At 35.6% G+C, this 15,131-nt stretch overlaps 1 protein-coding gene across 5 annotated transcripts in view; it reads right to left on the minus strand.

Moving 5' to 3' along the window:
- Positions 1-15,131, minus strand: part of CACNA2D3 (calcium voltage-gated channel auxiliary subunit alpha2delta 3) — a 337,205-nt gene that overhangs the window by 193,198 nt on the left and 128,876 nt on the right. For all 5 annotated transcript variants that reach the window (XR_004308777.2, XR_001558078.3, XM_085516473.1 and 2 more), the window contains exon 5: positions 4,637-4,799. Coding sequence is in view for 3 of the 5 variants with exons in the window: in XM_085516473.1 (XP_085372599.1) it covers positions 4,637-4,799 (163 nt within the window). In the remaining 2 variants the exon portion in view is untranslated. The remainder of the gene's footprint in view (positions 1-4,636; positions 4,800-15,131) is intronic.

The following is a 15,131-nucleotide window of genomic DNA, read 5'->3' on the forward strand; positions in this document are numbered from 1 at the left end:
TTGAGAAGAAAAGCATGGGAAACTGAGGTAGTAGATACCCAACCAGAAAAGTGAAAGAGACATCATCTAAAAATGCTATTTTTCCTCTTCCCAAGAAGACATAAAGATTTTCTTCCCTTCAGAGAGATATTTTAGTCTAGCTTACATTCAAAGGCAGACCTACTGTGAACGTTTTATGACGTGACATATTTAGAAATAAATAGTACTTTTATAGTTGGAAAAGCTCAGGCACAGAAGTCCCCCCATAGGTCTAAATTTCACTGAAGAAACAATAGTACTGAATGTTGAATGCATACAAACTAAACAGAGATTCAGCAATAATGGAACATTTTTTTGCATCCAACTGTGATAAGACATTTGGTTTTGTTATTCTGTTTCCACTGTAAAGGGTCTGCATGCTTCACTTCACTTTTCATCATGTTCATTTGTTTCTAGAGATCTGAGTCAGTTCCTGTCTACTGATTTAAAAATAAATAAATAAATAAATAAATAGTCAATGCAATCAAATTAGATGCACCTAAGACTCATACATTCTCATTCATTCCTAACCAGTAGCTGTAAACACTGAAGTACTTAAAATCCAAAATTCTAGTTATAATAACAACTAAAGATGGTTTAAAAACAAAACAAACACTTAAGAAAACATGAAGCATCTGTTGTCCTTATAAACCAGTAATAATTATTACACTTTAGAGTTACTCTGATAATATTCTGCTATTTCAAATCTCAGTAACATTCAAGGACCACTGGAGTAATTCCCCAGAAATGGAAAAACATTAACAAGTCTTCCAGGCAAATATGTGTCTGTTCTGGTATGTCTAAATAGACTCCTGTAGCATTCCTAGGGAGATGATTTCAGCTGATATTGAGATAATATATTTGTCAACATCCTCCTGAATGTTGCGGACTTTATGCAATATATGAGCATCTGAAATCCTGATGTGTGTAATCTCTGATACAGCATTCTGCTATGTTTCACTTTTCAACTGGTCCCATATTTTAGAATTTTCTAAGCATATGCTATCAGGACACATCCACTCTGGCATTGGCTTTTGTCTACATTCTTCTGCAATCCAAAAGATTGGGATAGTTGGAACAGTACCATATTATTTAGTCAGGTGCTTATAAATCTATTCCAAGAGCTGGAAAAAAATTCTGAGCACGCTGAGTATAAACTCAATAGAAGAAACTACGTAATTACTGAGCACAACTTTAAGGAAATAATATGGTGTGACCTAGACTTAGAAGAATAAAAAATGAATATGTTCTTCAGCTCAAATACAGCATACACTTTGGACAAAGTCTTCACTTAAAAATTCTACTTTCTATCTGCATTCTTATACTAAGAAAAGATAAGATTCTGATATATTTTTCCTTTATATTCATATATTCACAATGTCATATCAGATTTGAGTTTCTGAAGCTTTCCTTTATCATCTCCTTGCATACATAAATCCATTACAGAATCCTGCTCCTTTGCTACTGGCTATCCTATTGTCAGAAACTACGTTCTTCGTGGATGGATGCCAGAAAGCCTCATCCACATTCCAAATGCCTGTTTTTTAATTTTATATGTACATATATTACATTCCCAGGTTCTTCTAAACACACTGCTAGCATCTCAGAAAGCAAATAAGCAAATGTTGAAACTATATAAACTTAAAATTGATAATAATTCCTATTAATTTCTTTCCTAATTGCAGTTTAAAATACATCAACTGTTATGTAAAAAGATATGTGCTTCCAAAGACATGGAGAGGCCTCTCCATGTTAGGACAAGGGATACTTATCTGTAATGCATAATCATCCAAATGCTCCCCCCCCCCCTCCGTCAGTATATTGTCATTATGGAAAGTTATGAATACACTCACAAATCAAGTTGGCAGCCTTTTTTTTTTCCCCCCCATCTCATTTTTCCCTTCAAAAATCCAATGTTAAATTTTAATTTCATAGCTGTGATATTTATGGCATTTAAGCTTTTTTGATTTCATCATCCTGTCATGAAATTTGTTTTTTTCTTCACATTTTCAGAGCCTCAAGTTGAATTGCTTTTTTAGAATGGGAATTATTTGTCTTGTTACTATTCATATTTTTAATCTTTTCTATGCAGATACTAAAAGAGTCAGAAGATATTTACTAAAAGCAATTGTATTTATGTCCCATGGTTTTAAGCCAATCTCATTTAGAGTTTAGTCAGGGACTGTGAACATTCAGTTTAGTGCTTCTACAGCTGGAAAAGATCATCATGATCACGCAAGCTGACCAGGCCAAAGTTTTTCCCTAAACTAATTCTAGACAATGTATTATTTAAATAATAAACAAAAAGAATCTGGTCTTGATTAAGATCTACTAGACAGGAGAACAAAAAACAAAAAAAACCTTCTCATAGACCATTGTAAATTGCCTAAGTGATTAACTATCTTCATAAAAACAGTAACAGAAAATAAGCCTCCGTAGTTTAACTAAGTCCAATTTCATTTTTTAAAATGGTGGCAACCAGATTTACATTTTATTAGAAACCAACCACTTAATCCTCTACTTATCTTTTATCTAAGTTAAAATAGAAGAGTTCTAGAAGTCTTTTGGACTAAGACACATTCCTCAACTCTGTGGTGAGCCCTCTGACTACCCTATGAACACATCGCAAAACACACACACACACACACACACACACACACACACACACAAAACAAACGAACAAAAAAAAACCACTTTAAATTAGCTGACCAATATAACATTCATATTTCTAGGCTGACTTTAGAGTCCTGTGTTTAACAATTCAAGGATCCCACTGCTCTAAACTATAAGCTTCAGCTGTGCTTTCACCTATTAATTTCATAAAATTGAACATAACTTGGAAACAAACAACAGACATTTTCTAGAGTAACAGATATTCAGATACCTAGTTGTAAACCTATCAATATCTACCTCCTGTGCCCTACAGCTAGGATTTGATTAAATTGTTGTCATACCACTGCACTACAGAACTTGAGAAATGGGCAATGAAAAATATAAGTCCTCAGCCCTATTTTTCATAGTAAGACCAACACTTCAGTCTCCAAACTGGGACCATCACGTCCATGTGCGTGGAAAACGTCAGCAAGAAAACGGATTTCAACAGTTGGAATACATTTAAGAGATTTAAAAAAAAGTGTTTCTGCAGCTGCTTAAAGTACAGATTATGGCTGGTTTGAATTAGATGAAGTGAAAACAGGAATCATCACAGAGTTCTATCTCCCACATCTCTGATGGCAGTTCCTACATTAGAGGCCAAAACAAGACGCAACAAGCCCTTTGACTTTGCGCTTATCAGCAATTAATCAGCATATAAAAATGGATTCTATGCATAGCATCAGGCTAGTTTGCTTCTCCAGAGTGTGACTGGCTACATATATATCCCTCTGCAACCATTCTTTTCCTTCTTTCCCTTTTGATTTTGTTTATTAAAGATGGTAATACATATAAATAAAAATTCTAAAATGGATTAACTTACAAACAACTTCTATAAAGCTAATAATACGACTTTCACAACACAAATGGCTTAGTAATTTTAGAACCCTTAAACATTTTCTAAATCTCCTAAAAATATTCCACATTAATCATTTCATAGGCTTTCTAAAGCTCTCTCAGAAGCTTTATTATTTGGAAATCTCTACTTTAAGGCATTCTTTTGAAGACTTGCACAATTTTTGGCTTGTTGAGATTCGTAATTTAGAAGACAAACTGCCATTTTAATCACTTCTGCAAGCCCAAGCTATCTAAACTACTATTCATTCCATTTGTGATACACAATATCCTTGCATGAATTAATACAGTTGCTAGCCTGGACTGAATTACCAGGAAAGCATTTAATGTATTTTTAGCTGTATTTTCGCATAGCTAAAAGGAAGAGGAACCAGATAATGAGATTAGGCAGCTCTCTACTGACTAATGACAAATACGCTGCAGACACGATTTAGTAAAGTCTGTGCTTTACTTTTTTTATATATTTTTTTAATTGTGTGCATCTTAAAAAGCAGACAAGTGCTGCGTAAGCACCACAAAATCACAAAATTTTGTTTCCTGATCAAAAGGAAGTGGCGAAAGGAAAATGAGCACACATGTATCTGAGTTCAACTTCTTTTCCCAGTTTCAGGCCCAAGTCCATCACTCCTAAAACCATCTAATGCAGCAGCTTTTTGTTAGTATCACGTGCTATACAGCACCTATGAAAGTAGCCAAGGTAGTAGAAATTTATGCATAGATTATTATTCCTAAATATGAACTGAAAACTCACATCAACTGTTAAATACAGTCAAATACAGACAGAATTATTCCCACTAGCTTGAAAGCAAAATGCTAAAAAGATACTCTAGCTCATAGGAAAGAGAATGCAACTGGTAAGCACTAATGTAAGAACTACTCAATAGATTTGAAGAAACTTGGCCATATGTAATTGCTAATGACTTTGACAGTTTTGTAAAACATTTTGTTCCATGGCATGCTTTTAATATTCTTCTGCTGAGATTTCAGAACAATTGCAAACCGTAAAATGAATGCAACACTTTGTCCATTTAAAGTTTCACTTTATAAGCAAAAAAGTTCCCAATTTATGTCTGGCCATAGGAACGATGAAATAAAACAACTCTTATCTTACCTTTATTATACATATTGGTTGGTACTTGCACGTCACTCAGACTGATATTTACAGGCAAGTTATTGAAGTGGTCGTTTGGCACAAGAATGAACTCCTTTCCCAGCTCCAGATAGTTCCCTTCTTCATCTCTTTCATTTATAAGCACAGCATTGAAGTACTCATACTGCAATAGAAATCCACATTCAGTATTCTGAAATTGCAATCAGTATAAAAATATAAGGAAGCTCAAATACTTTAAGGTATCTTTTAATACAATTATTAATGTTTAAGCATATCTTCATTTAGAATTGAAAACCAAGATATTTTTATTACCTCTCAGATTCCCTCTATACTCCTCATATATCTCTATTTGCTTTCAGAAATATACTTTTATCAATACATCTCACATGAACCCCATAATTATCTAAGATGTCAGCCTGCTCAGAAAATGTTGCATGCAGCCCAATTAACACCTTGAACATAGATGGTGAAAGCACTATTTTTTAACACATAGGATTCTATATTTACATCATTTGCTGGATGGCTATCTAATGAAATCTCTCTGTTTAGATTATTTTCATCATTTCAAGATCAGTGCAGAAGCTGGGCCTTGACAGGCTAAAGCCTTTCTACTTCGCAGGAATATTAAATAAACAAGTGATGACAAATTTTCTTAGGCCTTTGTTTCCTCAAGCTGTTGCTGCTTACCCAATGTGTACTGACTGATGTTCCCTAATGAAAGACATTCACTTTGAGCTGAAACTTACCTGTGTGCATCACTGTAGGTTTTGTAAAGTCATGCATACTCTAACATAGTCACAAACTCAGCAGTGTCTTATTTTGAACAAGAAATTATTGTTTGACTGTTTACAGATTCCTGGAGAGTATTTGGCCTATTTTGTACAGATAAGCAAAAGCAATTTAGATAAAATTATTGATTTTTATGGCCTAGATTACTGAGAAATTCTATCAAGCTTTGAAGGCAACAAACAGAGAAGAGTACGTTTTAACCTCCCAAATGTCCTTAAAACCCCTTGGCAGCAGTTTTCATGATCTATTCCTTAATTGAAACAGGCCAAAGGATAGCGTCTTTGAAGAATCTCATTAACTTAAATCCCAGTGTCTGCCCTAACTACCCATTTGATTGGAAATCAATGTAAATAATAAGAATCTATAAAATCATAGATTGCATATAATCTATAAAACTTTTACACGGATAAATATATGATACCATTTACAAAGATAGAGCAGATCAGCAAGTACAAAAACTTCAAAGGCTTTTCATGAGTACTGCTTCTCAGCATGATATGCAACTCATTCTACTGAACAAGAATTAGGAAAAAATCTTAAAATCAGTATGTTTCCATTAAAGACTTGATAATTGGTATCTTAAATGGAGGCTTTTGTGGCAAAATTTCCATATCTCTTTCAATTTTATTTTCACAGTGTTCAATGCATAGAATCATAGAATTGTTCAGGTTGGAAAAAACCTTAAAGATCAATAAGTCCAACTACAACTTAACCATATTACCCTAAATAACAAACCTTCATTAAATCATGACTCCTAGTACTACATCCAAACTGTTTTTAAACACATCCAGGGACATAACTGGTATTTTAGATGAAAGCAGAATCATAAAACAAAAATCCTATAGCTAGATATTAAGCATCTGTGAAAGAGAAATATACAGACAAGCTTGATATTCCCCATCTCTAATCATATAAAATGGACAAAATGCATCAATATTTTAAAATCAATCTTAACAAAATAAATCTGTCACAATTAAGCTTATTTTATATTAAGCGCCTTATACTGATAGTTTCCGTGTTTTATTTATTTGCTTGTTGTTACTGTTGTTGTTGTCCTGTTCTTGCCCCCACCCTGCAATTCTGGAAATACTGATAAAGAAAAGACAGCAGATATAATTTGCTTAAAGCTGTCTTTTCATTAACTTTGGGAATTAATGCATTAATTATGAGAATTATCCCAAGCCCACCTAATTCCACTGGGAAGATGTCACATTTATATTTCTAGTTCTTCCCACAGCAAAAGGATAAGGAAATAGGATAATGTGCAACAAATACTGTTCTTACTCAGTCTGGGAGAAACCTTCTCCACCCGTGTTTCCTACCCAAGTTTACCAGGGATGATTAACCACACTGTATGCATGTTTCTGACATGTGACAGGAGCTGTTTCAATTTCCCTTTCTGCAACAGCCAGTAACAGCTGGCAGAAGACTTAAAAGCCCAACTTGGATTTCCAGTCTTAGTTAGAAATAAATATTCCTTCCAACATTAAGCCATGCACTAATGGCTGCTGTAAAACAAAAAACAAAAACCAACAATCCAGCACAAAGCAAGGAAGTAAGCTGCATAGACTTTCCATATTACAGTAGATAGGACAGTAAGACTGGAGGAAAACCTGGCACAGGGAGTACAGTGATAAACATAATTTGAAATAAGAATATCAGAATGCATTTTACATGCAAAGCATAGCAATAATCTTTTAAAGAACATTATCTCCTTTCATTCCATTGGTTATTTCCTTTTCCAAATGAATTAATTAGTAAACATTTTCCTTCATCATGTTCTATAAGTGGCAAGGCTAACCAAGTACTAAAAATTGTTATATTTTAAATAAATTATATCAATCATTTCACAATCAAGGGTATTAAAAGTTGATTGTTTCTTTAATTGATACAGTATTCACCGATTTATTGGTCCACAACTGTATTATCTCTTTTTAACTCTATAAATGTATTTAAAATTACAGTATCTGAGTTTTTGAAGTAAATTGTTGTACAATACCATCCTAATTTTATAACAGACAAAGGATGAAAAACCAGGAGAATTTTATAATCCCCTCCCTTTTGCCCTAATGAGAAGTTTACAAAAATAACAGATTTCAGACAGTCCTGAAAGTTCAGAAAGACTCAGTAACATGCACAGCTCAAAAATACTTCTTTTGAAAAAGTTCAGCACGTAGGCAGAGCTGTTTTACAGTGGCTTATACTGCATATTTTGCTTCGAAAGAAATTATTGAATGTGACAGCTGAAAGGCAGTAGAAGGAAAATTAAAAATAAAAATTGGAGAAAAAGTAGTGAAGCAAATCCATCTGGCATTCTGACACCGCATTTAAGATAATGCCCAAGGGAAAGAGGATAAAGTCCTGTTTGCTGACAACACAAATACTTTACCTGCTAAGCTCTAAAAGAAAATGACTTCAATTTAATCTTGTCAATTGAGGTCAATCTTTGATGTAACCTTAACTTGGTGAGTTCTGAGTGTGCACAGTATTACATGCCAAGAGGATATTAGTCTAATAAATAACAAAACAATTATCTAGGTTAGGAGCACATCCTGGCTTTGCTGTGACTTGACCAACAGATGAGCTTACACTAACTGTATATGCACGGGCTTGTGTGGTGAGCAATGAACTGAAGAAAAAACACTCAAAGGAAATTTCATTCACAGAACGTAGTATGCACATCTCAAGATCTGAATATGAACACTTACATTTATTCAAGCTTTCACTTAAGCAGGAACATGGGGTTCTGTTGTTCTGTTCATTTTTAAAATCTCTGTCCTTGACATTGTCATCACTCTGAATGTTTTGTCAAGCATTTTGAAATCCCCTTGATACTGTAATGAACAAGACTTAGAGCAAGGCCATAAAATCAGGGAGAAATGGGAACCTCAGTTCTCACACGCTGCTATTTACCCTTCTGAAGAAAGACTCCCATGCAAGCCAATCTATACTGATCAGTAGTGCTCACCAGAACTCAAAGCAAGCATCTGGATCACTCTTCCTCAGCAAGGGACTGGGTATATTTATGAGACGTCCCTAAGAATCATATTGCTGACACAGACTGCAGAACACTGGGCTGTTCTGATATAGTGAAATGATCACAGGAGGCAGACACCTGGGGCACTGTTAGGAGGTCGATCAAACAATTATTTTACAGATTCATTCAAAATTACTGGAAAAGGCGAGCTTTGTTTTAAATCACCATGTGACAGCCTCAGCCGCAATACCAAGATATGTGTGGTCTGCTTTCTGAGAATGGCTGTCACAGACTGAGGATAAGGATGATAAAAATTAACTCCTGCAAAAGCTATCAGAAGTGGAAGTGCAAGAGTTTCAGCAAGCAAAGAGAACCTAAGGGTTAAGCTGCAGGGGAGAGCTGATAAGTAAGGCGATAGGTAAACTTGGCAGTTGCTTCAGTTTAGCCACTTAGTTCAGCCTAACAACTAAATAAGCACCTTGATTGTAATAGATACTTTGCTGAGAAAATACATCAGTAATTTAAGTATAATACTAAAAAAAATTAAAACATATCATCATAAATGTAAATCTGTACAAAATTTTAAAAGACTGACATTCCCTACTTCCAATTATATTTATCTTATTATAAATCAGTACCCTATTATACTTATGTTATTAATCAAATATTTGTTAAGATTGTACAGAGACTATTTTTCTTTAAATGTAAATCTTTACTGTTTCATTTAAAAGACACATTAAGATGCAAATTGCCTTTGTGAATCAAAGAGTACCTGGCACATAACAATAAACACTTTTCAGATGGCTCCCTTTTTAAAATGAAAATGAATTTGCATTTATTGGTATGAAACAACACATTTTACAATTTTAGTTTCATGTATTTTTTTTCCTATTGTACAGAAATTATTATTGCAAGACAGCATAAAATCCTCTGTTCAAAGAGTGGTGAGGAAGGTGTAAGAATGCTAAGGGAAATGATTTGCACCAGTGGTTCAGAACTATAGCAGCATTGGGGTTATGCTAGTAATTATTAACTATGCTAGAATCATTTTTACAGTATCTGCAATTATATCATTCAGGTAAAGCCAAAAATGAATTTCCCTGGAAGATACTAAATCAAGGAACAGTTATGGTATTTGTGTGGACCTCAAATCATAGCAGAGAAAGTGAAAAAGGAACAGATGTTAAGGAAACTGAAGAAGGAAATTAACATTTAATGGCATGGAATATCTATGAGACTTTCAACACAACAGGTACTATCGTAAGCTTAAAGAAAAAGGATGAAAAATTCTTTTCCTCAAGACTGACAAGCAGAAGGTCTCCCTGAAAAGGCAGATATGCAAAAACAAAAATGAAATGAGTCATCCTTTCTGAGGGTGACTTTCTACCACAGAACACACACTGACAGCAGTCTCCACTCAATGTGTGTCTCAATGCACATTAACTTCCAGGGTTCAAAAGTGCCTTTTGACGATTGTCCACTAAGGAGAATTCAGTGTACGATTAAAGCTTTTGTATTCAAGTATTCAGTTTGATGCTTACCAAACAAGCATAAAGGGGCACAAAAGCAAACTGCCTCATGTAATAAAATCTGCTCTGAATTTTAAAAAGCTTTTAAAAATTGAGAAAACTGGCATCTCCTTCATTTCCTGCACATTAAAATCTTTTACATTTTTTCCCTGGAAGTTCTTACTTGTTTCTCTGGAAGGACTTCCAATGCTTATTTATTCTTTTTAATGTCTTTATCCAACATCAAAGCTCAGAAACCACCCGAGATTTGAAATGTTGTGACCAGAGAGCTCTCTCTAATTGCAGGAGTACAGAAATGTTACATGGATCCACACAAAAGCAACTGGCCTACATTCCTACACAATAGGATTAAGATGACCTTTCCCCAGGCTGTCCATTCCTTCTCAGCATGATTACACCATTAAAACTGTATTAAAATAGTATAAATAATTAACATTTTATTATAGTAAAAAATCAATTATACCAGCATGCAAACTGATAATGCAACAAGGTTTCAGAGGTCTCATAAGAATTAACTGATTCACTGAAAATGGCAAATAGCAAGTAATTATGATGGCTATTTTAAATGACCTGCTGAAGTTCAAGAAAGACACTGTGACTGCATGATTCAGATGGTAAGTCTCCTTTTCTTTAAAGATTAATAAACTCAAACAGACCTATGCAGAAGCTATCAAGACTTTTTATTTGTGTCAAGACAGCAAAAACTCATTGGTCATTCTTGAAGCTAATAAGCACAAGAAGGATGGAAAGCTATACATCTTGCATTGAACTTACAGTTTGAACCTCTGCATCATAAGACTTACTGGAAATCTAATGCTTTTACTCTCTCCTAAAGTGTTCAGTGTTAATTTTCATACGCATAAAAGCCTCCCGGGGAATATTTTCTTCTATACAGCACAACAAATCTCCACTCTGTGTCACACTCTTTTTTTTCCTAAGTCCATGGATGTGTGTTAAATGACAGCAGTTACACAGATGAGCAGTTTCAGAGCTGGTTATCATGCTTGGACAGAGTCGGAGTGAACCATAGAAGCAATTACCTGAACGTTTCTAGAGCAATTTTAAGTAAGAATTTCACAACTTGCAACTATCTTATAACCAGAATACAAAAATGGCCAATTCTGTGCATTTGTGAACGCTGAGTGTTTCAGAACCGCATAATTACCACAGACCGCAGAAAGCCATATTCCCTGCCAATGAGCTTATACTTTAATACCATGAAACAGTAACAGGGCAAAATTCTCCAACCTGGAAAATCCTCCAGTACAGCAGTGTGGCTCTGTTTGATAAGGCTTATCATGTGGCACATATTGCTGAGTGAGAATGACTGGAATCCTTCAGAGGCTGGGGCACACCTGACGCTCTCCCCCTCCAGCTCTGCTGCTGTGGCTCTGTACCGCTGGGAGGAACCATAGCACATCCCACTGCTGAGGGTTATGGGGAGCTCCTCTCCTCCAGCTCAGAAATACACCAATAGCAGAGGCTCATTTTTATTGCTAATAAACACGAACACTGCCAGGTATCATTTAAGCCACGCATTGGAAGAAGGAACAACCTTTCCAAAAGGACAAAGCATATGTAAGAGCAAATAAAAATACAGGAGTATGTTTCACTTGAAAATGCTGAACCATTTGTATCAAGCTTGCCATTACTTCCACCACTACAGTAGTGGTGATCTCCCCTTTTGTAGATTTCAAAAACAGTGATACAACTGACACAGTAAACTCTGAGTCCATTAACAGTGTACTCCAGAGCATTAGAATCCCCCCACACTATGACCTATTTCATTCTGAGATTAAAAGTAGCATCCCTTTGACATGGGCAAAACCAAAACGCAGGTTCAAAATATGGCACCCTGCCACACTGCTGGGATGCCCAGGGAGCAGAGTGCTATATTTCTGCTTTTCTATACCTATTTTTAAAAAGATGGCACTAAGGAGAAGCATTCATTCTTGGTCAGCAAGCAGGGGATAGTAAAAAAGTAAAAATGAATCCTGAGCAATTTTTACAACAGGATTAACTTCTGGCTTCTTCTGGCTATGCTCAGGGTATAAGGTTATGCATGTTATGGACTTGAACAGTATTTTGAAGATTGTTGGCACATTTAAAAAGCGCATGAAGTACAATTTAGAGTTTGTTATATTTGCCCTCAGAATCCAATTCTGAAAAAAAGCTTGCATTGCACAAAGCAAGCTAATTGTCAACAGATTTCTCCTCTCTAAAGTCTAACTCAAATGTTCCTGAAATCAGTTGTATGAGACTGACCTCTTTACACAAATTCTGCTATTTGAGCATCTTGGAAGATTAAAACAAAACCAAGTTCCCAAACTTAATACACTTTTCTTTACTACCTAGAACCACAGGCCTCCTTTATTTCTCTAAAACTCCCTTTAGATCATATCAAGCTAGTGAACAGGCACTTCTATAAAATGATTCAGTAAAAGGATACTCCACAAAAGAATAGGATAATGGCAGAATTGCTTCAAAATCAATGCACTAACTTTCCAGACAATTCGAGACAATTAGAATGTGCCACAGATATTATAAACCAAACAGCAATAAAAAAGCAGACTATTTCACAAGATATAAGGTGAAAAGTTTAAAGTGAAATCGGTGCAGTTCTGTGCATGTTCAGCTCATCTGACACAGGCAGGCTGATGACAACCTCAAAGCTGCTTCTAATTATCAGTAGGGACATATCGGACTTCTGTGTGCCTTTCCGCAATCACACACTTCAAGTGCCTCATTCCAATGTCCAAGTAGGAAGAAAAAAATATTTCTCAAGCTCTGCATCTTCTCTATCTTGCATGAGAAGCAACTTGAACTCAGACCATTCCTAGTCTAAGGCATGCATGTAAAGCTGCTGTCATTGAGAGCTGTACTGTCTACTCAAGGCCATGCTTGGGGATAGTACAGAGCCTGTATACAGTGTAAGGTGGAAGGTAAATAACTATTCCTAACAAAACAGTAAGAAACAGGCAGTTTATACACAGCAGTCTACAACATTTGAACACGAACTGCAACTCAGGCTGAATTAAACCATGTACTTCACCAGATTTTTTTTCATACCAACAGAGGATAATCAAAATAATTAGATACTGAAGAACTAGCACAGAACAAATTTTTATAAGGCTCACCGCAATCTTAGGTTTGTTTTGCTACTCCCAGCCACCCACCATACACGCAGGAGGTTAAATTAATATTATTGACTATACAAAGGAAAGCAAAGAACACATGTAACGTTATTGAATTTATTTGGGAGTAAAGTGAGAGATGAGATGTTGAGCAAATGAATGTATACAAATCCTCTTCAAATGATTAATGACTCTCTCATGCAAAATAGAAATTTGGTCAGCTAAGCCCACAGTTGAAATAACAAGACCACGATGATGAGTTAATTTAATAAAAGAAACACACATCTCCAGAGTCACAGAGTTCTAAAGGAGATGATGTGGGAAGCAGGGGGGAGGAGAGAGTGACATCTATTTTGTTCATAATGAGATTTTTAACCATTTAAAAAAAAATGTCATGAAGAAAAACTTGGTCAAGAAAATAATTGCCCAACAAGCAGGGGGGAAAAAAAGTAAAAGATACAAAAATACTTTCACATGTCACACTCAGAGTTTTTTCTTGACTTCATTCAACGAGTGTGAGTCCTAGTTATAGAAACAGAACTATATAAACCATAAAATGACATTTTATATCAGCCTATGAACTAAGCTAGTATGAAGCTGCTGTTGGAGAAGAGTGGGAGTACACTAACAATCTGGTTATTGCAAAACACTGCATGGGTAAAACAAACAGCAAAGTACTACTCACTTCTCTAATTGGTGAAGGGGAGTGGTACAGTCCAAGGTCTAGGATCATGAAATATAGATTTCTATACTTTCAGCTTTAAACCATTTTTCATAAGCAAAGGCAGGCTAATAATGATAAATATAACAGCAGCAATAAAGAAATGCATTATATAAATTGAGCTTGTCAGAGCAACATCATGAAGCTATCTGGAGTCTGTACTATTGTTTCTTTACCTGAGCTGTTCATGGAACAATTTACTAGTATTCTATCTGAACTGCAGATTGTTGCTATTGTACTCAAAACTTCAGAGGTAACAGGCAAACCACAGCACAGTGCAAGGCTCTGTGAAAGCAATTGCAAAGACCATTCAGATTTTCAGAAGCATTACCGTTTTCCATGATCCAGCTGAAATCTGTGTGGCATTTTTATCTGTTCTGAATTAAAACCAATTAACACTTTTAGAATAGCTGCTCAGGTAAAGCAAGGTATTCAAGGGCATCTGGACAATGGGGCAAATGGCAGTTTTACAAATTGCCTAACCCCACAATCCAACATGCTTCTCAGTTTGCTTACAGGTTTAGGAAGTGCAAGCTAAAAGATGATATAGAGATAACATCTTCCAAAGACTATGAAGGAAACATCCATTGGAAGAGCTTCACATGAAGTGATCACTGGAGGTAATGGGAGCAGCAGTGGGAAGGGGCAGTCTCGGCAAGCTGCACAGTGCCTGTGCGTTCCCTTCAGCTGGACAGGATAGATCACACGCATAGCAGCCCCTCAGCCATCTAAACAAATTAAAAACTAGTTTGTAGCAATCCTTGGATACTCTTTCTAAACATCCCAATTTCCTACTTTACTGCTCCCTTCCTGTCTCTGGTAAAAAAAAATAAATTGAAAACAAGATATAAGAGGGAATATGTTGCTCAGACACAAATGAGTCTAAAATGCTCATCTTGGGGGGAAAAGAGAGGGAGAGGGGGAGAGAGAGAGAGAAAGAGAGAGCAAAACAGAAAAACATGAAGAGACCTTCATTCTTACCAGATGTTTATCTAAGGTTCCTTTTCTTTTGTTAGCAGGACATTGTATGAAGAACAATGTTTAAGGATACATACACAGTTTTTTTTCTCCTCACTTGTTACTAACCTTCTAGTGGAAAACACGTTCTACAGATATACAAATTCCTGTGTTTGACTACATCAATAGAGAAGAGTTGAATGTGAAAAGACCATACAAGTTCTTAATTATGACTTACAGAAAATCACAGAACCATAGAATCAACCACTGAGATTTAGTCCAACCATCAACCCACACCTGTGACATCACATCTCTCAGAGTGACATCTATACTTTTCTTGGAAAGCCCTAGGGGTGGTGAATCTACTGCTTCCTTGGGCAGCCTGTTC

The sequence above is a fragment of the Coturnix japonica genome, chromosome 15, assembly GCF_054131305.1.
Source record: "Coturnix japonica strain WE chromosome 15, WE-NBRP24, whole genome shotgun sequence".
NCBI lineage: Eukaryota > Metazoa > Chordata > Aves > Galliformes > Phasianidae > Coturnix > Coturnix japonica.